The following is a 25813-nucleotide window of genomic DNA, read 5'->3' on the forward strand; positions in this document are numbered from 1 at the left end:
GAAGGAAGGAAGGAGAGAAAGAAAGAGGGAAAGAAGAAGGGAAAGAAGGAGGGAAGGAAAGAAAGAAGGGTAGAGAATGAAGGAAGGAGAGGAGGGAGAGAAAGAGGGAAAGAAGGAGGGAAGGAGAGAAAGACGGAAAAAAAGAAGAGTAGAGAATGAAGGAAGGAGAGAAGGAGGGAGAGAAAGAAAGCGGGAAAGAGGAAAAGAAAGAAGGTGGAAGGAGAGAAAGAAGGAAAGAAAGAAGGGTAGAGAAGGAAGGAAGGAGAGAAAGAAAGGGAAAGAAGGAGCGAAGGAAAGAAAGAAGGGTAGAGAATGAAGGAAGGAGGGAGAGAAAGAGAAAGAAAGAGAGAAAGAAGGAAAGAAGGGTAGAGAAAGAAGGAAGGAGGAAGAGAAAGAGAGAAAGAAAGGGAAAGAAGGGGAAAAAGGAGAGAAGGAGAGAAAGAAGGAAAGAAAGAAGGGTAGAGAAGGAAGGAAGGAAGGAGAGAAAGAAAGAGGGAAAGAAGAAGGGAAAGAAGGAGGGAAGGAAAGAAAGAAGGGTAGAAAATGAAGGAAGGAGAGGAGGGAGAGAAAGGGGGAAAGAAGGAGGGAAGGAGAGAAAGACGGAAAAAAAGAAGGGTAGAGAATGAAGAAAGGAGAGAAGGAGGGAGAGAAAGAAAACGGGAAAGAGGAAAAGAAAGAAGGTGGAAGGAGAGAAAGAAGGAAAGAAAGAAGGGTAGAGACGGAAGGAAGGAGAGAAAGAAAGAGGGAAAGAAGAAGGGAAAGAAGGAGGGAAGGAAAGAAAGAAGGGTAGAGAATGAAGGAAGGAGAGGAGGGAGAGAAAGAGGGAAAGAAGGAGGGAAGGAGAGAAAGACGGAAAAAAAGAAGAGTAGAGAATGAAGGAAGGAGAGAAGGAGGGAGAGAAAGAAAGCGGGAAAGAGGAAAAGAAAGAAGGTGGAAGGAGAGAAAGAAGGAAAGAAAGAAGGGTAGAGAAGGAAGGAAGGAGAGAAAGAAAGGGAAAGAAGGAGCGAAGGAAAGAAAGAAGGGTAGAGAATGAAGGAAGGAGGGAGAGAAAGAGAAAGAAAGAGAGAAAGAAGGAAAGAAGGGTAGAGAAAGAAGGAAGGAGGAAGAGAAAGAGAGAAAGAAAGGGAAAGAAGGGGAAAAAGGAGAGAAGGAGAGAAAGAAGGAAAGAAAGAAGGGTAGAGAAGGAAGGAAGGAAGGAGAGAAAGAAAGAGGGAAAGAAGAAGGGAAAGAAGGAGGGAAGGAAAGAAAGAAGGGTAGAAAATGAAGGAAGGAGAGGAGGGAGAGAAAGGGGGAAAGAAGGAGGGAAGGAGAGAAAGACGGAAAAAAAGAAGGGTAGAGAATGAAGAAAGGAGAGAAGGAGGGAGAGAAAGAAAACGGGAAAGAGGAAAAGAAAGAAGGTGGAAGGAGAGAAAGAAGGAAAGAAAGAAGGGTAGAGACGGAAGGAAGGAGAGAAAGAAAGAGGGAAAGAAGAAGGGAAAGAAGGAGGGAAGGAAAGAAAGAAGGATAGAGAATGAAGGAAGGAGAGGAGGGAGAGAAAGAGGGAAAGAAGGAGGGAAGGAGAGAAAGACGGAAAAAAAGAAGGGTAGAGAATGAAGGAAGGAGAGAAGGAGGGAGAGAAAGAAAGCGGGAAAGAGGGAAAGAAAGAAGGTGGAAGGAGAGAAAGAAGGAAAGAAAGAAGGGTAGAGAAGGAAGGAAGGAGAGAAAGAAAGAGGGAAAGAAGCAGGGAAGGAAAGAAAGAAGGGTAGAGAATGTAGGAAGGAGAGGAGGGAGAGAAAGAGGGAAAGAAGGAGGAAAGGAGAGAAAGACAGAAAAAAAGAAGGGTAGATAGAGAATGAAGGAAGGAGAGAAGGAGGGAGAGAAAGAAAGCGGGAAAGAGGAAAAGAAAGAAGGTGGAAGGAGAGAAAGAAGGAAAGAAAGAAGGGTAGAGAAGGAAGGAAGGAGAGAAAGAAAGGGAAAGAAGGAGCGAAGGAAAGAAAGAAGGGTAGAGAATGAAGGAAGGAGGGAGAGAAAGAAAGAGAGAAAGAAGGAAAGAAAGAAGGGTAGAGACGGAAGGAAGAAGAGAAAGAAGGGGAAAGAAGGAGCGAAGGAAAGAAAGAAGGGTAGAGAATGAAGGAAGGAGGGAGAGAAAGAGAAAGAAAGAGAGAAAGAAGGAAAGAAAGAAGGGTAGAGAAAGAAGGAAGGAGGAAGAGAAAGAGAGAAAGAAAGGGGGAAAAGGAGAGAAAGAAGGAAAGAAAGAAGGGTAGAGACGGAAGGAAGAAGAGAAAGAAGGGGAAAGAAGGAGCGAAGGAAAGAAAGAAGGGTAGAGAATGAAGGAAGGAGGGAGAGAAAGAGAAAGAAAGAGAGAAAGAAGGAAAGAAAGAAGGAAGGAGGAAGAGAAAGAGAGAAAGAAAGAGGGAAAGAAGAAGGGAAAGAAGGAGGGAAGGAAAGAAAGAAGGGTAGAGAATGAAGGAAGGAGAGGAGGGAGAGAAAGAGGGAAAGAAGGAGGGAAGGAGAGAAAGACGGAAAAAAGAAGGGTAGACAATGAAGGAAGGAGGAAGAGAAAGAGAAAGAAGGGGAAAAAGGAGAGAAGGAAAGAAAGGGGTAGAGACGGAAGGAAGGAGAGAAAGAGGGAAAGAAGGAGGGGAGGAGAAAAGGAAAGAAAGAAAGGTAGATAAGGAAGGAGAGAAGGAAATAAAAAAGTGAAAGAGGGAAGGAAGGAGAGAAGGAACGAAAAAGAGAAAGAGGGAGGGAAGGAAAGATGGAAGGAAGGATGGAACCAAAGAGACTACATCAGGAGAGAATGCTTCTGGAACACAGCCATACAGCCCAAAATCTACAACCCAGATGATGTTTGTGTGTGTGTGTGAGAAGGGAGGGGGTTCTTGCCCAGTAGAGGAGGAGGAGGAGGGTCTTGGCGGGTGCTTCCCTGGTGGAAGGAGACCCCTCCCTCACTCACTCGCTCGCTCCCTCCGCACTGACCCCCTCCCTCTGCTCCTTGCCTTGCCGGGAAGCCCATGACAGACAGAGGCTCGGGAGGCGCACCATGCGCAGGACGCGGCTGCTGCTCCGCCTGGCTCTGCTCTGCGGATGCACGCAGCTCGTGGCCCCTTCCCGAAGGCAGGAGAAGAGCCAGCTGGGCCCAGGGAGGCAGAGGACGAGGCAGCCCCGAAGCTGCTTTGCCCACCGCCTCCCCCCCTTCTGAGAGGAGATTCCATCTGAGAGGAGATTCCATCTGAACATTAGGAAGAACTTCCTGACTGTGAGAGCCGTTCAGCAGTGGAACTCTCTGCCCCGGAGTGTGGTGGAGGCTCCTTCTTTGGAAGCTTTTAAGCAGAGGCTGGATGGCCATCTGTCAGGGGAGATTTGAATGCAATATTCCTGCTTCTTGGCAGAATGGGGTTGGACTGGATGGCCCATGAGGTCTCTTCCAACTCTATGATTCTATGATTCTCCACACCCCGCAGGCCAGATAAATGCCCTCGGGGGGCCTTAGTTTGGGGACCCCTGGCTTAGATAGTAGATTGCCTGGGAGAGGTTAAAAAGCGGTTTTCCTTTCAAAAGGAAATGAGGAATGAGGCCAACCACATGCATCCTAGACCCCTGCCCATCCTGGCTTCTAAAGGAGGCCAGAGGGGGATTGGCCGAGTGGGTGAAGGTGGTGGTTAATGCCTCCCTTCAGGAAGGCAAGATTCCGGCGAGCCTAAAACAAGCTACTATAAAACCGCTGTTGAAGAAACCATCACTGGACCCCACTCAATTCGTCAACTATCGGCCTATTTCCAATCCAGTCTTGGAACATGTGGTGGCCTCACAACTCCAGGTATCCTTGGAAGACACGGATCATCTGGATCTGGCACAGTCTGGCTTTAGACCGGGACATGGTACCGAGACAGCCTTAGTGGATGATCTACGCTGGGAGCTGGACAGGGGGAGTGTGTCCCTGTTGGTTCTGCTGGACCTCTCAGCGGCCTTCGATATCGTCGCCCACGGTATCCTTCTGGAATGCCTCGCTGGAATAGGTCTTGGAGGTACTCCGGTCATTCCTAGAGGGCCGATCTCAGAAGGTGTTGTTGGGGGACACCTGTTCAACTCCACAACCTTTGTCTTGTGGAGTTCCTCAGGGCTCTGTACTGTCTCCCATGTTGTTCAACATCTACATGAAGCCGCTGGGGGAGATCATCCGGAGTTTCGGGGTACGGTGTCATCTGTACGCGGATGACGTCCAACTCTGTCACTTCTTTCCACCTGCTACTAAGGAGGTTGTTCAGATCCCGAACCGGTGCTTGGCCGCTGTGACGGTCTGGATGAGGGCGAACAAATTGAAATTGAATCCAGACAAGACAGAGGTCCTGCTGGTCAGTCGCAAGGCCGAACAGGGCATAGGGTTACAGCCTGTGTTGGATGGGATCACACTCCCCCTGAAGACACAGGTTCACAGTCTGGGTGTGATCTCTCGTTTTCACTCCCTCTTTCCTTCCTTCCCTTTTTCTTTCCTTCTCTCCTTCCTTCCTTCTCTACCTCTTTCCTTCTTTCCCCCCTTTTCGTTTCCTTCTCCTTTCTCTCCTTCCTTCCTTCCTTCCTTCCTTCTCTACCTCTTTCCTTCTTTCCCCCCTTTTCGTTTCCTTCTCCTTTCTCTCCTTCCTTCCTTCCTTCTCTACCTCTTTCCTTCTATCCCCCCTTTTCGTTTCCTTCTCCTTTCTCTCCTTCCTTCCTTCCTTCTCTACCTCTTTCCTTCTTTCCCCCCTTTTCGTTTCCTTCTCCTTTCTCTCCTTCCTTCCTTCCTTCTCTACCTCTTTCCTTCTTTCCCCCCTTTTCGTTTCCTTCTCCTTTCTCTCCTTCCTTCCTTCCTTCTCTACCTCTTTCCTTCTTTCCCCCCTTTTCATTTCCTTCTCCTTTCTCTCCTTCCTTCTTTCCTTCCTTCTCTACCTCTTTCCTTCTTTCCCCCCTTTTCGTTTCCTTCTCCTTTCTCTCCTTCCTTCCTTCTCTACCCCTTTCCTTCCTTCCTTTGCTTTTTGCTTCCATCCTTCTCTTTTTCCTTCTTTCCTTCCTTCCACCTCCCTCTTTCCTTCCCTATTCTTTCCTTCTCTACCTCTTTCCTTCCTCCCCCTTTTCTTTTCCTTCTTCTTTCTCTCCTTTCTTCCTTCTCTACTGCTTTCTTTCCTTCCTTCCTTCCTTTGCTCTTTGCTTCCATCCTTCCTTCTCTTTACTTCTTCCCTCCCTCTTTCTCTCCTTCCTTCGCTCCCTTTTTAATTCTCTTTTGTCTTTCCTTTGCTACTTCCTTCTTTACCTCTTTCCTTCCTTCCACCCTTTTCTTTTCCTTCTCTCTTTGTCTCCTTCCTTCCTTCTCTACCTCTTTTCTTCCTTCCTTCACTCTTTGCTTCCATCCTTCCTTCTCTTTACTTCTTCCCTCCCTATTTCTCTCCTTCTTTCGCTCCATCTTTCCTTCTCTATTTCTCTTGCCTTCTCTCCTTCCTTACTTCCTTCTCTAACTCTTTCCTTCTCCCCCTCCTTTCTTTTCCTTCTCCTTCCTATCCTTTCTCCTTCTCTACCTCTTTTCTACCTCTTTTCTTCCTTCCTTCACTCTTTGCTTCCATCCTTCTTTCTCTTTACTTCTTCCCTCCCTCTTTCTCTCCTTCCTTCGCTCCATCTTTCCTTCTCTATTCCTCTTGCCTTCTTTCCTTCCTTCCTTCCTTCTCTACCTCTTTCCTTCTCCCCCTCCTTTCTTTTCCTTCTCCTTCCTCTCCTTTCTCCTTCTCTACCTCTTTCCTTCCTTCCTTCACTTTTTGCTTCCATGCTTCGGGTTTTCCTTCTTCTTTCCCTCCCTCTTTCTCTTCTTCTTTCACTCCTTCTTTCCCTCCTTCCCTTTTTTCTATCCTTCTCTCCTTTCTTCCTTCTCTATCTCTTTCCTTCCTTCACTTTTTGCTTCCATGCTTCATTCTCTCTTTCCTCCTTTCCTTCCCTCCCTCTTTCTCTCCAATCTTTTGAGAAAGTGATATTCACAAGCATTGATGTAGTGGCACACAGGTAACTCAGCTGTTAGACTGAAGAACCATGTTTTTAAACTGCCAAGGATAAAGACATGCCATTACAAAATATATTGAGTAGCAGAGGTTGCCCAAAAGATATACACTTAAGAGACAAAAACAAAGTAGTCTTCTTTAAAATAACATCTCAGGTTTACTAACAAACTTATTGTATAATACTCAGCATACTAGTCCACCGTCCAAGGTCTTTAAGCATATAGGTGATATGATAGGATCTCAATTTTGGAAGCTAAAGCCTCTCGAGGTTGCCATCCTCACGGTGTTGTGTTGCCTCCAGCCCGCAGAACCTGATTGCGCAGTCCCAGTCCGGCACGGGCAAGACGGCGGCCTTCGTGCTGGCCATGCTCAGCCGCGTGGAACCCGATCACAAGCACCCGCAGGTAAGCATCCAAGCCCTTCGCATCAGGGAATGGGGGGCTGGGGGTGTGTTGAAAGGCTTGATCTCCGAGGCACCCCCTTCCTTCCTTCCTTCTTTCCCCAGTGTCTGTGCCTCTCCCCCACGTACGAGCTGGCGCTTCAGACCGGCAAGGTGATCGAACAGATGGGCAAGTTCTACCCAGAACTGAAGCTCGCCTATGCCGTTCGGGGCAACAAGCGTGAGTACCAGCTGAGCTCAAATCATACTTTGGGTCCAAATTGGTTTCCTCCCATGCCCCCCCCCCCCAGAGTAAATGGAACCCTAAATAATATAACCATTCAGGAGCCACGGTGTCACGATGGGTTAAACCCTTGCGCTGCTGAACTGCTGACCTGAAGGTTGGCAGTTCGATCCCTGAAAACATGCAAATGTGAGTAGATAAATAGGTACCGCTTTGGTGGGAAAAAGCAAAGAGACGCTCCAAGCAGTGTTGCTGGCCACACAACTAGGGGGTGACAATGCAGGCTTCTCAGCTTGAAAATAGAGGAAAGCACCTCCCCAGAGCCAGAGATGAGCACCGCTTCCAGAAGCTGGAAATGAAAGGAGAAGCCTCTGCCTTTGTTTGTGTTTGTAAAGGTCAGAAATGCAAGGAGAAGCCTCTGCCTTTGTTTATGTTTGTAAAGGCCAGAAATGAAACGAGAAGCCTCTGCCTTTGTTTGTGTTTGTAAAGGCCAGGAATGAAAGGAGAAGCCTCTGCCTTTGTTTGTGTTTGTAAAGGCCAGAAATGAAAGGAGAAGCCTCTGCCTTTGTTTGTGTTTGTAAAGGCCAGAAATGAAAGGAGAAGCCTCTACCTTTGTTTGTGTTTGTATGTCTAATTGTATACGATTAGGAAATGAAAGGAGAAGCCTTTGCCTTTGTTTGTGTTTGTGTGTCTCATTGTATATGATTGTAAAGGTCAGAAATGAAAGGAGAAGCCTCCTTCAGAAGTCTCCCAAGAGTTTTGGAATTCTGTAAGTTCCTTCAGACGTCTCCCAAGAGACGTTTGGGTTTGTCTGTCTCATTGTATACGATTGTAAAGGCCGGAAATGAAAGGAGAAGCTTCTGCCTTTGCTTGTGTTTGTCTCATTGTATACAATTATGAAGGCAGGAAATGAAAGGAGAAGCCTCTGCCTTTGCTTGTGTTTCTCATTGTATATGATTGTAAAGGCCAGAAATGAAAGGAGAAGCTTCTGCCTTTCTTTGTGTTTGTCTGTCTCATTGTACATGATTGCAAAGGCCGGAAATGAAAGGAGAATTATCTGCCTTTGCTTGTGTTTGTTTGTCTCATTGTACATGATTGCAAAGGCCGGAAATGAAAGGAGAAGTATCTGCCTTTGCTTGTGTTTGTTTGTCTCATTGAATATGATTGTAAAGGCCGGAAATGAAAGGAGAAGTATCTGCCTTTGTTTGTGTTTGTCTGTCTCATTGTTTATGATTGCAAAGGCCGGAAATGAAAGGAGAAGTCTCTGCCTTTGTTTGTGTTTGTCTGTCTCATTGTATACGATTGTAAAGGCCGGAAATGAAAGGAGAAGCCTCTGCCTTTGTTTGTGTTTGTCTGTCTCATTGTATACAATAGTAAAGGCCGGAAATGAAAGGAGAAGCTTCTGCCTTTCTTTGTGTTTGTCTGTCTCATTGTACATGATTGCAAAGGCCGGAAATGAAAGGAGAAGCCTCTGCCTTCGTTTGTGTTTCTCTGCCTCATTGTATATGATTGTAAAGGCCGGAAATGAAAGGAGAAGCCTCTGTCTTGGTTTGGGTTTGTCTGTCTCATTGTATACGATTATAAAGGCAGGAAATGAAAGGAGAAGCCTCTGCCTTTGTTTGTGTTTGTCTGTCTCATTGTATATGATTGTAAAGGCCGGAAATGAAAGGAGAAGCCTCTGCCTTTGCTTGTGTTTCTCATTGTATGTAATTATAAAGGCCAGAAATGAAAGGAGAAGCCTCTGCCTTTGTTTGTGTTTGTCTCTCTCATTGTATACGATTGTAAAGGCAGGAAATGAAAGGAGAAGCCTCTGCCTTTGTTTGTGTTTGTCTGTCTCATTGTATACGATTATAAAGGCAGGAAATGAAAGGAGAAGCCTTTGTTTGGGTTTGTCTGTCTCATTGTATTTGATTGTAAAGGCCAGAAATGAAAGGAGAAGTCTCTGCCTTTGTTTGTGTTTGTCTCTCTCGTTGTATACAATTGTAAAGGCCGGAAAAGAAAGGATAAGCTTCTGCCTTTGTTTGTGTTTGTCTGTCTCATTGTACACGATTATAAAGGCAGGAAATGAAAGGAGAAGCCTCTGCCTTTGCTTGTGTTTGTCTGTCTCATTGTATACGATTGTAAAGGCAGGAAATGAAAGGAGAAGCCTCTGCCTTTGCTTGTGTTTCTCATTGTATGTAATTATAAAGGCCAGAAATGAAAGGAGAAGCCTCTGCCTTTGTTTGTGTTTGTCTCTCTCATTGTATAAGATTATAAAGGCCGGAAATGAAAGGAGAAGCCTCTGCCTTTGCTTGTGTTTCTCATTGTATATAATTGTAAAGGGCAGAAATGAAAGGAGAAGCCTCTGCCTTTCTCATTGTATACGATTGTAAAGGCCGGAAATGAAAGGAGAAGCCTCTGCCTTTGTTTATGTTTGGTTCATTGTATACGATTATAAAGGCAGGAAATGAAAGCAGAATCCTCTGCCTTTGTTTGTGATTGTCTGTCTCATTGTTTATGATTGCAAAGGCCAGAAATGAAAGGAGAAGCCTCTGCCTTTGTTTGTGTTTGTCTCTCTCATTGTTTATGATTGCAAAGGCCGGAAATGAAAGGAGAAGTCTCTTCCTTTGTTTGTGTTTGTCTGTTTCATTGTATACGATTATAAAGGCAGGAAATGAAAGGAGAAGCCTCTGCCTTTGCTTGTGTTTCTCATTATATATGGTTGTAAAGGCCGGAAATGAAAGGAGAAGCCTCTGCCTTTGTTTGTGTCTGTCTCATTGTACATGATTGTAAAGGACGGAAACAAAAGGAGAATCTTCTGCCTTTGTTTATGTTTGTCTCATTGTATACAATTATAAAGGCAGGAAATGAAAGGAGAAGCCTCTGCCTTTGTTTGTGTTTGTCTCTCTCATTGTATACGATTGTAAAGGCCGGAAATGAAAGGAGAAGCTTCTGCCTTTGCTTGTGTTTGTCTCATTGTATATGATTGTAAAGGCAGGAAATGAAAGGAGAAGCCTCTGCCTTTGTTTGTGTTTGTCTCTCTCATTGTATACGATTGTAAAGGCCGGAAAAGAAAGGATAAGCTTCTGCCTTTGTTTGTGATTGTCTGTCTCATTGTATACAATTATAAAGGCAGGAAATGAAAGGAGAAGCCTCTGCCTTTGCTTGTGTTTGTCTCTCATTGTATACGATTATAAAGGCCGGAAATGAAAGGCGAAGCCTCTGCCTTTGCTTGTGTTTCTCATTGTATATAATTGTAAAGGGCAGAAATGAAAGGAGAAGCCTCTGCCTTTCTCATTGTATACGATTGTAAAGGCCGGAAATGAAAGGAGAAGCCTCTGCCTTTGTTTATGCTTGTCTCATTGTATATGATTATAAAGGCAGGAAATGAAAGGAGAAGCCTCTGCCTTGGTTTGGGTTTGTCTGTCGCATTGTATGTGATTGTAAAGGACAGAAACAAAAGGAGAAGCCTCTGCCTTTGTTTGTGTTTGTCTGTCTCATTGTATGTGATTGTAAAGGCCGGAAATGAAAGGAGAAGCTTCTGCCTTTGTTTGTGTTTGTCTGTCTCATTGTATACGATTGTAAAGGCCAGAAACAAAAGGAGAAGCCTCTGCCTTTGTTTGTGTTTCTCTGTTTCGTTGTATACGATTATAAAGGCAGGAAATGAAAGGAGAATCCTCTGCCTTTGCTTGTGCTTCTCATTGTATGTGATTGTAAAGGCCAGAAATGAAAGGAGAAGCCTCTGCCTTTGTTTGTGTTGTCTGTCTCATTGTATATGATGGTAAAGGCCGGAAATGAAAAGAGAAGCCTCTGCCTTTGTTTGTGTTTCTCTGTTTCATTGTGTACGATTATAAACGCAGGAAATGAAAGGAGAAGCCTCTGCCTTTGTTTGTGGTTGTCTGTCTCGTTCTATATTATTGTAAAGGCCGGAAATAAAAAGAGAAGCCTCTGCCTTTGTTAGTGTTGTCTGTCTCATTGTATGCAATTATAAAGGCAGGAAATGAAAGGAGAAGCCTCTGCCTTTGCTTGTGTTTGTCTGTCTCATTGTTTATGATTGGAGGAGGATAGATGAGATGATAGATATGAGAAAGAGGAGATGGAATGTATGTTTGTATGAATGAATAGAGAAATAAATAGAGATAGATGATATAGATTAGTGCAATGTTTTGGCCTACAACTCCCAGAAATCCCAGCCAATTCTGGGAGTTGAAGGCCAAAACACCTTGAGAACCACTGTGCTTGAGAGCGATGGATAAACAGGTTGGTAGAAGACCAAACATACCAACCGTGTATTCATCCCAGTTGAGCTTCTACTGGACATCTTCTAAGAACCTCAGCTCTTGCTGTTCTCCAAGAGCCTCCCCCTCTCTTTTCCCAGTGGAGCGCGGCCAGAAGATCGCAGAGCAGATCGTCATTGGCACTCCGGGCACTGTTCTCGACTGGTGCTCCAAGTTGAGGTTCATTGACCCCAAGAAGATCCGGGTCTTCGTCTTGGATGAGGCGGACGTCATGATTGCCACCCAGGGCCACCAGGACCAGAGTATCCGGATCCAGAGGTAAGGGCAGGATCTCAGGGTGGGGAGAGACCTCAAGGGCCATCTGCCAGGCTGGAAGACACAATCCAAGCACCCCGACAGATGGCCATCCAGCCTCTGCTTAAAAGCCTCCATAGATGGAGCCTCTACTGAACTCCCAGGCAGCTTGTTTCACTGTTGAGTAGCTCTTATTTTCAGGAAGTCCCCTTTCCTGACTTCAGTGGTCCATCCCTTCAATGTCCAACACCCATAGCCTTCAATAATCCATAGCTTCAGTGGTCCATGATTTCAATGGACTTTGATTTCAATGGTGCATCACACATAACCTTCAGTGGTCCATCATGTCAGTGGTCCGTCACTCATGATGTTTAATGATCTATCACTTCAGTGGTCCACTACTCATGATTTTTAGTGGCCCATCCCTTCAATGTCTAGCACTCATGGCCTTCAGTGGTCTATGACTTCAATGGTGCATCACCCATGACCTTCAATGGCCCATCCCTTCAATGTCCATCACCTATAGCCTTCAATGGTTCATGATTTCAATGGTCCATCCCTTTAATGTCCATCACTCAGGACCTTCATGGTCCATCCCTTCAATAGTCCATCACCTATAGCCTTCAGTGATCCATCACTCGTGACCTTTTATGGCCCAACACTTCAATAGTCTCATATCCTTAAATTGTCATAGCCTTCAACAGTTGATTTTAGTGGTCCATCCTTTCAGTGGTTCATCCCTCATGGTCTTAAATGGTCCATTACTTCAATAGTGACTTTTAGTGGTCCATCACTGATGACCTTTAATGACCTAACATTTCAATAGCCTGTCACTCATAGCCTTAAGTGGTCCATTACTCATAGCCTTCAATGATCCATCACTCACAACCTTAAGCAGTCCATAACTTTGATGGTCCATCACTCATGACATTCAGTAGTCCATAACTTCAGTGGTCCATCATCCATGATTTCAATTGTCAATCACTCATGATTTTTAGTGGTCCATCCTTTCAATGTTCATCACTCGGCACCTTCATGATCCATCCCTTCAATAGTCCAGCACCTATAGCCTTCAGTGATCCATCACTCATGACCTTCAATGGTCCATACCTTCAGAGGTCTGTCTCCTATGACTTTTAGTGGTCCATCCTTTCAGTGGTTCATCCCTCATGGTCTTAAATGGTCCATGACTTCAATGGTCCATCACTCGTGATTTTTCATGGTCCATCCCTTCAATGTCCATCACTCAGCATCTTCATGGTCCATCCCTTCAATAGTCCTATAGCCTTCAGTGATCCATCAGTTATGACCTTTAATGACCCAAAATTTCAATAGTCCATCACTCATAGACTTTAATGATCCCTCACTCATGACCTTAAGCAGTCCATAACTTCAGTGGTCCATCACTTTTGACATTCAGTGGTCCATAACTTCAGTGGCCCATCATCCATGATTTTTAGTGGTCCATCCTTTCAATGTCCATCATGAAGATCCTTCATGGTCCATCACTCATGACCTTTAATGGTCCATCACTTCAGTAGTCCATCACCCATTGCCTTCAATGGTCCATCACTCATGGCCTTCAGTGGCCCTTCAGTCATAGCCTTCACTCATAATATGATCTTTAATGGTCCATCACTTCAGTAGTCCATCACCCATGGCCTTCAATGGTCAATCACTCATGACCTGCAGTGGTCCTTCAGTCATGGCATTTAGTCTGTGGTCTGTCACTCATAATATGATCTTTAATGGTCCACCACTTCAGTACTCCATTACTGGTCCATCACTCATGGCCTTCAGTGGTCTTTCAGTCATGGCCTTCAGTCTGAGGCACGTCACTCATGATATGATCTTTAATGGTCCACCACTTCAATAGTCCATCACTCATGGCCTTCAATGGTCCATCACTCATGGCCTTCAGTGGTCCTTCAGTCATGGCCTTCACTCATAATATGATCTTTAATGGTCCACCACTTCAGTAGTTCATCAGTGATCCTTCAGTCATGGCCTTCAGTCTGTGGTCCATCACTCATGATACGATCTTTAACGGTCCACCACTTCAGTAGCCTATCATCCATTGCCTTCAATAGTCCATCACTCATGGCCTTCACTCATAATTTGATCTTTAATGGTCCATCACTTCAGTAGTCCATCACCCATTGCCTTCAATGGTCCATCACTCATTGTCTTCAGAGGTCCTTCAGTCATGGCCTTCAGCCTGAGGTCCATCACTCATGATACGATCTTTAATGGTCCATCACTTCTCCAGGATGCTCCCCCGGGACTGCCAGATGCTCCTCTTCTCGGCCACCTTCGAGGACTCAGTCTGGAAGTTTGCGCAGAAGGTGGTCCCGGACCCCAACATCATCAAGCTGAAGCGGGAGGAGGAGACGCTGGACACCATCAAGCAGTACTACGTCCTCTGCAACAGCCGGGAGGAGAAGTTCCACGCCCTTTGCAACATCTACGGCGCCATCACCATTGCCCAGGCCATGATCTTCTGCCATGTGAGTGGAACGTCCTGCCGTGCTCCGTGGCGTGTCCGCCCTTGTTTCCCTTCCCCTCCAAAACATCCTTTCTTTCCTCCTTCTTTTAGACGCGCAAAACGGCCGGCTGGTTGGCCGGGGAGCTCTCGAAGGAAGGGCACCAAGTGGCCCTCTTGAGTGGAGAGATGATGGTGGAGCAGCGGGCCGCCGTCATTGAGCGCTTCCGGGAGGGCAAGGAGAAGGTGCTGGTGACTACCAACGTCTGCGCCAGAGGTGAGACTCTCACGACTATCTCTCTCGGATGGAAAGAAACCCGTATTTGGTTTGTTTACATCTCTGATGGCCAAATTCTGGTCTCCCAGGAACTTCTGGGACTTCTCCTCCCAGAATAATAATAATAATAATAATAATAATAATAATACATAATAATAATAATAATAATGTATAATATTATAATATAATATAATAATTATATTATTATTATTATTATTATTATTATTTATAATAATAATAATAATAATAATTCAATCCAACCTGGTTTAAATCATGGTTTAATCCATTCTGGTTTATATCTTGCTTTAATCCAACCTGATTTAAATTGTGGTTTCGTCCAACCTGGTTTAAAATCATGGTTCAATCCAATCTGGTTTAAGTCGTGGTTCAATCCAACCTGTCTTAAATTGTGCTTTAATCCAACCTGGTTTAAGACATGGTTTGGTCCAACCTGGTTTAAATAGTGGTTCAATCCAACCTGGTTTATATGGTGGTTCAGTCCAACCTGGTTTAAGTTGTGGTTCAGTCCAACCTGTCTTAAATTGTGCTTTAATCCAACCTGGTTTAAGACATGGTTTAGTCCAACCTGGTTTAAATAGTGGTTCAATCCAACCTAGTTTAAATGGTCGTTCAAATCCAATTCGGTTTGAGTCATGGTTCAATCCAACCTGTCTTAAATTGTGTTTTAATCCAACTTGGTTTAAATCGTGGTTCAGTCCAACCTGCTTTAAATGGTGGTTCAGTCCAACCTGGTTTAAATTGTGGTCCAATCCAACTTGGTTTAAAGAGTGGTTCAGTCCAACCTGGTTTAAGATAAGGTTCAACCCAATCTGGTTTAAAATCATGGTTTAATCCAATCTGGTTTAAATTGTACTTTAATCCAATATGGTTCAATCCAACCTGGTTTAAGTCATGGTTCAATCCAACCTGTCTTAAATTGTGTTTTAATCCAACTTGGTTGAAGACATGGTTTAGTCAAACCTGGTTGAAATGGTGGTTCAAATCCAGCTTGATTTAAATGGTCGTTCGAATACAACCTGGTTTAAGAGGGTGGTTCAATCCAACTTGGTTTAAGACATGGTTCAATCCAATCTGGTTTAAATTGTGGTTCAATCCAACCTGTCTTAAATCGTGCTTTAATCCAACCTGGTTTAAGACATGGTTTAGTCCAACCTGGTTTAAATGGTGGTTCAATCCAACCTGGTTTAAATCATGCCTTAATCCAACTTGGTTTAAATGGTGGTTCAATCCAATCTGGTTTAAATCATGCCTTAATCCAACTTGGTTTAAATGGTGGTTCAATCCAATCTGGTTTAAATCATGCCTTAATCCAACTTGGTTTAAATGGTGGTTCAATCCAATCTGGTTTAAATCATGCCTTAATCCAACTTGGTTTAAATGGTGGTTCAATCCAATCTGGTTTAAGTCATGGTTCAATCCAACTTGGTTTAAATAGTGGTTCAATCCAGTCTGGTTTAAATCGTGCTTTAATCCTATCTGATTTAAATGGTGGTTCAATCCAACCTGGTTTAAATGGTGGTTCAAATCCAATTTAGTTTAAGTCATGGTTCAATCCAACCTGTCTTAAATTGTGTTTTAATACAACCTGGTTTAAATTGTGGTTCAATCCAACCTGGTTTAAATCATGCTTTAATCCAACTTGGTTTAAGATATGGTTCAATCCAATCTGGTTTAAATCGTGGTTCAATCCAACCTGTCTTAAATTGTGTTTTAATCCAACCTGGTTGAAGACATGGTTTAGTCCAACCTGGTTTAAATGGTGGTACAATTCAACCTGGTTTAAATGGTGGTTCAGTCCAACCTGGTTTAAGTTGTGGTTCAACCCAATCTGTTTTAAAATCATGGTTTAATCCAACCTGGTTTAAATTATGGTTCAATTCAACTTGGTTTAAATGGTGGTTCAAACCATCCTGTTTTAATCCAACCATGTTTTGATCCCACCTGGTTCAAATAGTGATTTGATCTAACCTGGTTTCAACCAACCAACCCTACCTCTCACGCTTCAGTATCGGGAAGCCATGAGGAAAGGCAAAATTCAGTCCTTTTCCTCACTCAGTCCTTTGGGTTCCTGATGCTGCGTCATTGTGGTGTGTGTTTCCTGGGGGTTGGATCGGGTGGCCCCTGGGGGTCCCTCCCAAGCCTAGGATGCGAGGGAAGCCACCTCCTCTGACCCCTTTCCTCCTCTTCCTCCTCCTCCTTCAGGGATTGATGTGGAGCAGGTCTCAGTGGTCATCAACTTCGACCTCCCGGTGGACAAGGATGGGAATCCCGACAACGAGACGTACCTCCACCGCATCGGCCGCACGGGGCGCTTCGGCAAGCGGGGCCTGGCCATCAACATGGTGGACAGCAAGCACAGCATGAACATCCTCAACAGGATCCAGGAGCATTTCAGTAAGGTCCCGCCTAGATCTGGGCAGTCCGTGGCAGAAAGGCCATGGGGAGAGATGACCAGTTCCATACCAGCAGCAAAGGGCCATGGGTCTAATAAATAATAATAATAAAGCTAATTAATAATAATAATAATAATTAAATATAATATATAGTAAATAATAACAACTAGTTGTGGCCCAGTCTGGTGATCTGGAAAATAAGGTAATTACAACTCCCAAATGTCAAGGTCTATTTCCTCCAAGCTCCATCTGTGTTCATATTTGGGCATATGGAGTATTCGTGCCAAGTTTGGTCCAGATCCATCATTGTTTGAGTCCATAGTGCTCTCTAAATGTAGGAGAACTACAACTCCTAAACTCAAGATCAATGCCCACCAAATGCTTCCTGTATTTTCCATTGGTCATGGGGGTTCTGTGTTGGAAGTTTAGGCCAATTCTATCGTTGGTGGACTTCAGAATGCTCTTTGACTGTAGGTGAACTATAAATCCCAGGAACTAAAACTCCCAAATGTCAAGGACTATTTTCCCCAAACTCCATGGTTCAATCCAATTTGTCTTAAATTGCGGCCCCTAACGACGCCCTTTTGGATTTTATATATATAGATTTAATGCTGATATCGTACTATGCTAATAATATAATGTAATATATTGTATATACATATAATATTTATAATATTATAATGTAATCCAATATAATAATAATAATAATAATATAATATATTTATATTACATATAATATTACTAATAATATTACAATTTAGTGGTATGGTGCAATATAGCAATGTTTAATGCTGATATTGTACTATGCTAATAATATAATATATTGTATGTAATATATCCCTGTAAGCCGCTCTGCGTCCCCTTCAGGGTGAGAAGGGCGGCATAGAAAGGTCGTAAATAAATAAATAAAATGCCAATTAAACATACAACATATACGGAGGCAATTTAACATTCCAGCTTTCTGGCTTCATGAGGGTTGTAACAAAGTGGTGGCCTCGCGACTCCAGGAGTTCCTGGTAGACACGGACTATCTGGATCCGGCGCAGTCAGCTGAGACAGCCTTGGTCGCCTTAGTGGATGATCTGCGCCGGGAACTGGACAGGGGGAGTGTGTCCTTGTTGGTTCTGCTGGACCTCTCAGCGGCTTTCGATACCGTCCACGGTATTCTTCTGGGGCGCCTCGCGGGAATGGCTCTTGGGGGTACTGCTTTGCAGTGGCTCTGGTCCTTCCTCGAGGGTTGCTCCCAGAAGGTGTCACTAGGGGACTCCTGCTCAACTCCTCAGCCATTGTACTGTGGAGTCCCACAGGGCTCAATACTGTCCCCTATGTTGTTTAACATCTACATGAAGCCATTGGGAGAGATCATCCGGAGTTTTGGGGTACGGTGTCATCTGTGCGCAGATGATGTCCAACTCTATCACTCCTTTTCACCTACTACTAAGGAGGCTGTTCAAGTCCTGAACCGGTGCTTGGCCGCTGTGACGGACTGGATGAGGGACAACAGATTGAAACTAAATCCAGACAAGACAGAGGTACTCCTGGTCAGTCGAAAGGCCATTGAACAGGGCATAGGGTGACAGCCTGTGCTGGACGGGGTCGCACTCCCCCTAAAGGTGCAGGTTCGCAGTCTGGGAGTGATCCTGGACTCATCGCTGAGCCTGGCACCCCAGGTCTCGGCGGTGACCAGGGGAGCTTTTGCACAACTAAAACTTGTGCGCCAGCTGCGCCCGTACCTTGGGAAGTCTGATTTGGCCACGGTGGTCCACGCTTTGGTTACATCCCGTTTAGACTACTGCAACGCTCTCTACGTGGGGTTGCCTCTGAAGACTGCCCGGAAGCTGCAGCTAGTCCAACGCTTGGCAGCCAGATTACTAACGGGTGCTGGGTGCAGGGAGCACACCACTCCGCTGTTACACCAGCTCCACTGGCTGCTGATTAGCTTCCGAGCACAATTCAAAGTGCTGGTGTTGACCTATAAAGCCCTAAACGACTCCGGCCCTGTTTACCTCTCCGAACGTATTCTCCCCTATGAACCATCAAGATTATTAAGATCTTCTGGAGAGGCCCTGCTCTCGGTCCCACCGGCCTCGCAAGCACGTCTGATGGGGACGAGGGACAGGGCCTTCTCAGTGGTGGCCCTGCAACTCTGGAACTCTCTCCACCGGAGATCAGAACCGCCCCTTCTATCCTGACTTTTAGGAAACAGGTGAAGACGTGGCTATGGAGACAGGCATTCGATGAGTGAGACAACACCCTAGGATTTTGGATGGAAGATGATATATAATTGATTTTAGTGTGACGACTGACCACTGTAGTTTTGGATGTATTTATTGTTTTAATGTGTTATTGTAATATGAATTATGATGTTTTACCGATTGTATGTGTTTTTATGGTTGGAAACCGGTCTGAATCCATCAGAAGAGGTGAGAAGGTCGGTAAATAAAACTTAGAAATAAGTAATAAATAATTAAAGTCAGAATCCTGGATCCTGGGGGATTGTATTTTCTAATACATTCCACCTGCTGGCACCATTTTAAAGACTCATGAACTGGTATCTCAAATATAAATCTCGCTACTGGACACCAGTATGATTCTGGCACGGAGCGTTTAGATGATTGTTGAGGTAACGTGTATACTCTGATAGAGTTGTTGCCACCACCCAAAGTAATTTGGGAATACTAAAGATGTTGTCCCTGAGGCTGCCCACCAGCTCTCCCTTTTGGCTCCCTGAAATGACTGAGATGGAAAGATGTTAAAAACCACGGGAATTATTCACACAGAATGAGTCACTGCTGAGGCTGCTTAAAAGTTGAACTCGAGAAATGTTCTCTAATATATTTGAACAAACAACTATCTTCTCAAACGAGGCGCACAAGCTTGAATGGGTACAGAGGCACAATATTCGTAATGGTTACTTATATAAGTTTCCTAACTTAGATATGAGCAAGACTCCTCACTCTACCCTGATACAGTAGCAGTGAGTTCCCCAGACAAATCAAACCCAGTTGTCCCCAGAGCTAATAGCTACACTCTAGACCAGTGGTTTTCAATCTTCCTAATGCCGCGACCCCTTAATACAGTGCCTGACACCACCGCTACAGATAAGCTCACCAAAAATATCGAGGGAGAATAGTTGTTGAAACAACTGGATATTTGAAACCTAGGAACTGAGAGACTTAAATTGATTCTTTAAAAGATTTCCGCTGCCACCATATGATTAATAAACAGGCTGAGGTAATATATTGAGAGATGGTTCTGAGATCCCCACTGTGTCATTATAGTTCTCTTAGAGCAGTGGTTCTCAACCTTAATACAACGCCTCACGTGACCCCCAACCATGAAATTATTATTATTGCTACTTCCTAATTGTAATTCTGTTACTGTTATGAATCATAATGTAAAAATCTGAAATGCAGGATTTATTTTCATTCACTGGACCAAATTTGGCACAAATACCCAACAACAGCGCTCCATGCCATCATGTCAGCCACATGACCTTGGAGGTGTCTATGGACAACACCGGCTCTTTGGCCTAGAAATTGAGCACCAACTCCCAGAGCTGGACATGACTGGACTTAATGACAAGGGAAAACTTTGACCTTACGTTACCCAATATGCCCCAATTTGAATACTGGTGAGGTTGGAGGGAAAATTGATTTTGTCATTTGGGAGTTGTAGTTGCTGGGATGTATAGTTCACCTACAATTAAAGAGCATTTTGAACTCCACCAATGATGGAATTAGACCAAACTTGGCACACAGAACTCCCACAACCAATGAAAAATACTGGAAGGGTTTGGTGAGCACTGACCTTGAGTTTTGGAGTTGTAGTTCACCTGCATGCAGAGAGCATTGCAGACTCAAACAATGATGGACCTGGCCCAAACTTGGCACGGATACTCAATATTCCCCAATGTGAACACTGGTGGAGTTTGGGGAAAATAGACCTTGACATTTGGGAGATGCAGTTGCTGGGATTTATAGTTCACCTCCAACGAAGATGTAGGCAAGGGGCGCCTGGCGCGAGGCCTTGCGCCAAAGGGCCCTCGCCTGCTCCGCACCCCTGGCTGACGGCGGGAGAGCAACGCAGGCGAGGGGCACCCGCCGCTCGCCTCCTTGTGCCATCAGAAGGAGATGAGGGACAGGCGGATGGCTTCATGCGCAGGAATGCCAGTGGCTGAGGGGGTCGGCCGCCATTTTGGAAGGGGTTGGCCGCCATTTTGGAGGGGGCGTGGCCAGCCAATGTGGCTTAGTGACCCCCTGAAAATGGCCGAACGACCCCCCGAGGGGTCGCGACCCCCAGGTTGAGAACCGCTGCTCTAGACAGAGTTCTCTAACAGCTAAACTGACCTCAGAGAGCAAACCACTTGTGTAACAAATCCAACACAAGCACACAGGCGTCTACTCCCCTCTTCTACTCTTACACTCCCAAGATGTCCGCCTCCCTCGCTTACACTCGCTTACACTCTCAAAATGGAGGCCTGCTTACTGACATCTCAGGCTCCTACTTCGGCCTACGAGGTAAGAATCATCACGAGGGTATGCTCGATTCCGGCCACAGGGGGAGTTGTCGCTTCACCATCCACTTGTGACATTGATGGAGTACTTCCTCATTCTTTTGCACTCTGCTGGAATTTTTTTGGCATCGCAAATTAGTTAAATTAGCCTCCCTGCATAAAGCGGTACCTACATTTCCTACTTGACAGATGCAGCTGTTTTCTGGGCTGCATAGGTCAACAGCAAGCTAGACATAGGTCAACAGCAAGCTTCTCCCAAATCCACAATGGTCGGGAGCTCACTCCGACCCGGGCTGGCTTCGAACTCATGACGTCTCGGTCTTCCTGACGACGGTTTCTCCCAAATCCACACTTCTTTCCACTTATATCTCCTTTCTTTTCTCACACAGATAAGAAGATCCACAAACTGGACACCGACGATTTGGACGAGATCGAGAAAATCGCCAACTAAAATCGCCCCTGTTGTCCTCTTCGGGGGGGGGACCCCCGTCGGGTCCGGCGCCCGCCCGCAGGCCAAAAAAAGGGGGACGCCTTTCGTTACACGGGAATTGCGTCGGAATTCAACACAAAACAACACACATTTGGATTTTCCAAGATTTTCCGAGAAAGTGCGAACTCTGTGGAAAAGGAAAGGAAAGGAAGCGACGTTTTTGGCAACTTCTTATTTTTTGCGGTTTAGCCTTAACAACGATATTCCCGAGAAGAAGATGCCGGAAACGATTCTCGATTTCGGAACGACGCACAGCCATCGTGCCACTTCTTCGAGGGCGTCAAAAGCTCCAAACCCAAGGAAATATATACATTAGGCATGAGAAATCCATGCTTCTAAATGGTTCTAAAGCAATTACAAAACTAAAGTTCTGGTGGTGAAAATTTCAGAACTCTAACAAAACATTCAAAATGTCATTATTATTCCATTCTTGATGATTGTTTTATGACAGAAGAAATTCAGAATTGCCATTTATAAGGAAATTTTGAAAGTTTTGTTAGAGTGCTGAAATTTTCACCACCGGCACTTTAGCAACACTAACACAACTTTCAAAATTTCATTATTATTTCATTCTTGTTGATTTTTATGACAGAACCAATTCAGAACTGCCATTTATAATGAAATTTTGAAAGTTTTGTTAGAGTGCTGAAATTTTCACCACCAGAACTTTATAGCAACACTAACGCAACTTTCAAAATTTCATTATTATTTCATTCTTGGTGATTTTTATGACAGAACCCATTTATAATGAGATTTACCATTTATAATGAAATTTTGAAAGTTTCGTTAGAGTTCTGAAATTTTCACCACCAGATGTTTAGCAATACTAGCACAACTTTCAAATATTCATTATTATTTCATTCTTGGTGACTTTTTATGACAGAACCAATTCAGAACTGCCATTTATAATGAAATTTTGAAAGTTTTGTTAGAGTGCTGAAATTTTCACCACTGGAACTTTAGCAACACTAACACAACTTTCAAAATTTCATTATTCTTGGTGATTTTTAGGACAAAACCCATTAGGAAAAGCCATTTATAATGAAATTTTGAAAGTTTTGTTAGAGTGCTGAAATTTTCACCACCAGAACTTTAACGATACTAACACAACTTTCAAATTTTCATTATCATTTCATTCCTGGTGATTTTTATTATTATTATTATTTCATTTTTATTATCATTATTATTTCATTCTTGGTGACCAATTAGGGACTGCCATTTATAATGAAATTTTGAAAATTTTGTTAAGAGTGCTGAAATTTCCACCACCAGAACTTTAACGATACTAACACAACTTTCAAATTTTCATTCTTATTTCATTCTTGGTGATTTTTAGGACAGAACCCATTTATAATGAAATTTGCTATTTATTATGAAATTTTGAAAGTTTTGTTAAGAGTGCTGAAATTTTCACCACTGCAACTTTAGCAACACCAACACAACTTTCAAAAATTCATTATTATTTCATTCTTGGTGATTTTTATTATTATTATTATTTCATTTTTATTATCATTATTATTTCATTCTTGGTGAGTAATTAGGAACTGCCATTTATAATGAATTTTTGAAAGTTTTGTTAGAGTGCTGAAATTTTCACCACCGGAACTTTAGCAACACTAACACAACTTTCAAAATTTCATCATTCTTGGTGATTTTTAGGACAAAACCCATTAGGAAAAGCCATTTATAATGAAATTTTGAAAGTTTTATTAGAGTGCTGAAATTTTCACCACCGGAACTTTAGCAACACTAACAAAACTTTCAAGTTTTCATTATTCTTGGTGATTTTTATAACAGAACCCATTTATAATGAAATTTGCCATTTATAATGAAATTTTGAAAGTTTTGTTAGAGTGCTGAAATTTTCACCACCAGAACTTTAGTTTTGTAATTACTTTATAACCATTTAGAACCATGGATTGCACATGCCTAATATATATTATATATGCATTAGTATCAGCGCAATCCTTTCTCTTTCAAAGGTCAAAGGTTTTCAGCTCATCTTGGCTGAAAAGGAGATATAGTTTTACAAGGACAGGACTCAAACGACGGGCGAACAATCAATTGACTCTTGAATCGTAATCCTCCTTTAAAGGGACAGTATTGGATGGATATTTTTAATTTCCCCCCCCCCCCCCCGACTTTTTCAACGGGTTGTGTCCTTGTCGCAACCCATAACAAAGCCTCCATTACGACGGACGAACGGATTTGGTGTCGTACTCACGCAAATGGAAGAGATAATGGTGAGATTCCCCAGTTTGAAGGGTTGTGTAACTGGTATTTTCTCCCCTAACAATAATTGACCAGAAAGACGGAAAAGCGGAGGCCGAAATCATGCATTATTATTATTATTATTATTATTATTGATAATAACTAATAATAATGATTATTATTATTACAATTATTATTGATAATAATTAATGATGATTATTATTACAATTATTATTATTATTACAATTATTATTGATAATAATGATTATTATTATTGATAATAATAATGATTATTATTACAATTATTGATAATAATAACTAATAATAATATTTACAATTATTATTGATCATTATAATAATTATTATTATTGATAATAATAATAATATTTAATTATTATTATTACAATATTATTCCTTTCCAAGCGTAGGTTTCCTTCCTTGACCATTAGGCCAAGGAACGAAATCCCAGTTTCGATCCGCTTCTGGCTTTTGTGCTTCGTGTGCGACCCAGGATTCCCTTTCCAAAGAGAACTACAAATCCCAGGCGTTGGTCAAGGGTAAAGGGCGACCGAAAGGGTGTGGAAACGGAGAGGGAGAAGGGCGAAACAATCCTTGAATTATGGGGGACACCACCTCCTTTCGTCCCCCTTGTTTTGAGGTCTGTCGCAGCTTTCCTTTCTCATCCCTTCGCTCTTCCGGTATCCGTTTTCCATCCTTCGTTCTTTCAAGACCCATCGCAGCTTTCCTTTCTCATCCCTTCGCTCTTCCGGTATCCGTTTTCTATCCCTTCGCTCTTTCGAGACCCATCGCAGCTTTCCTTTCTCATCCCTTTGCTCTTTCGCCATCCGTTTTCCATCCCTTCGTTCTTTTGAGACCCATCGCAGCTTTTCTTTCTCATCCCTTCGCTCTTTCGCCATCCTTTTCCCATCCCTTTGCTCTTTCGAGACCCATCGCAGCTTTTCTTTCTCATCCCTTTGCTCTTCCGGTATCCGTTTTCCATCCTTCGTTCTTTTGAGACCCATCGCAGCTTTCCTTTCTCATCCCTTCGCTCTTCCGGTATCCGTTTTCCATCCTTCGTTCTTTTGAGACCCATCACAGCTTTCCTTTTTCATCCCTTCGCTTTTCCGCCATCCGTTTTCCTTCCCTTCGTTCTTTTGAGACCCATCGCAGCTTTCCTTCGCATCCCTTTGCTCTTTCGCCATCCGTTTTCCATCCCTTCGTTCTTTCAAGACCCATCACAGCTTTCCCGCTCCGTCCCTTTCCGCGCTCCCCCTGAATCCTGATCCCAACTAGAGCCGACTGGGATTTTCTCAACCCTCGATAATCCAAGACCTGGGCCTACTTTAGTGCCGACAAATTAGATTGGCCGTTCTAGATACACAACAAGGGTCTGACATCTTGTTACCCCCCACCCTCGAATTTAAAAAAATATATACTTTGTGTTGGGAAACGAGCGGGAATGTTCTCTTTACCGCCTAGGGAATCTCGTCTAAAAATTACGACGACAACACTGATTCCGGATTATTTTTTAGGCTGCGAACGTCTCCCGAAAGGCGGATTCCGTCACGAGCGAAACGGGGGAAAACTCACCCTTTTAAAATAAAAGTTACTACGTTTTTAGGGCGTTTGCTGTGTAGCCTCTTAGGAGGATGCTCCGTTCGGCGTAAATAGCATTTTTGAGGAGGTTGGAGGGGAAATGCGAGCAAGGTCGGGGGGATTCGTGTGTTTGCACGGGGAACGGGACCCCGTTTTTATTCTGTTTGGAGGCGAGGGAGGCGAGTGCTTTGGAGACTGGAATAAAGACCACATCAAATCTGAACGATCAAGCGAGTCTCGTTTGCCTTTCTTTTGGAACGGGGAGGTCGTGGAGATCCCTGTCTGTCACGAATTCGTTTGGAACCTTAAACACGTTCTTCGATCCGTTTTCAGTGGGACCGAGTGCAACCGCCACTCTCAGAGAAAGAAGTAGATTGACAGACGCAGTGCTGGGTTTTATAATAGCTAAATATTAGGTCTGGTCAATCTGTGTTTCTAAAGTACTTACAGAACTAAAGTTCTGGTGGTGAAAATTTCAGAACTCTAACAAAACTCTCAAAATTTCATTATAAATGGCAGTTCCTAATCGGTTCTATCATTAAAAAATCACCAATAATGAAATAATTAAATTTTGAAAGTTTTGTTAGAGTGCTGAAATTTTCACCACCAGAACTTTAGTTTTGCAAGTACTTTAGAACCATTTAGAACCATGGATTCCCCAGGCCTAATAGATAGATAGATAGATAGATAGATA

General features: G+C 43.7%; 1 protein-coding gene across 1 annotated transcript in view; it reads left to right on the plus strand.

The window, feature by feature from the left end:
• LOC132764675 (ATP-dependent RNA helicase DDX19B) overlaps window positions 1-25349 on the plus strand; it is a 43088-nt gene extending 17739 nt beyond the window's left edge. Inside the window, exons 6-12 of the mRNA XM_060758699.2 lie at window positions 6301-6403; window positions 6505-6619; window positions 10980-11157; window positions 13403-13640; window positions 13730-13892; window positions 16116-16307; window positions 21212-25349. Coding sequence (XP_060614682.1) covers window positions 6301-6403; window positions 6505-6619; window positions 10980-11157; window positions 13403-13640; window positions 13730-13892; window positions 16116-16307; window positions 21212-21273 — 1051 coding nt within the window. The 3' untranslated portion in view covers window positions 21274-25349. The remainder of the gene's footprint in view (window positions 1-6300; window positions 6404-6504; window positions 6620-10979; window positions 11158-13402; window positions 13641-13729; window positions 13893-16115; window positions 16308-21211) is intronic.
• The last annotated feature ends 464 nt before the right edge of the window (window positions 25350-25813 follow it).

Source organism: Anolis sagrei, chromosome 13, assembly GCF_037176765.1.
Source record: "Anolis sagrei isolate rAnoSag1 chromosome 13, rAnoSag1.mat, whole genome shotgun sequence".
In the NCBI taxonomy this organism is placed as follows: Eukaryota; Metazoa; Chordata; class Lepidosauria; order Squamata; family Dactyloidae; genus Anolis; species Anolis sagrei.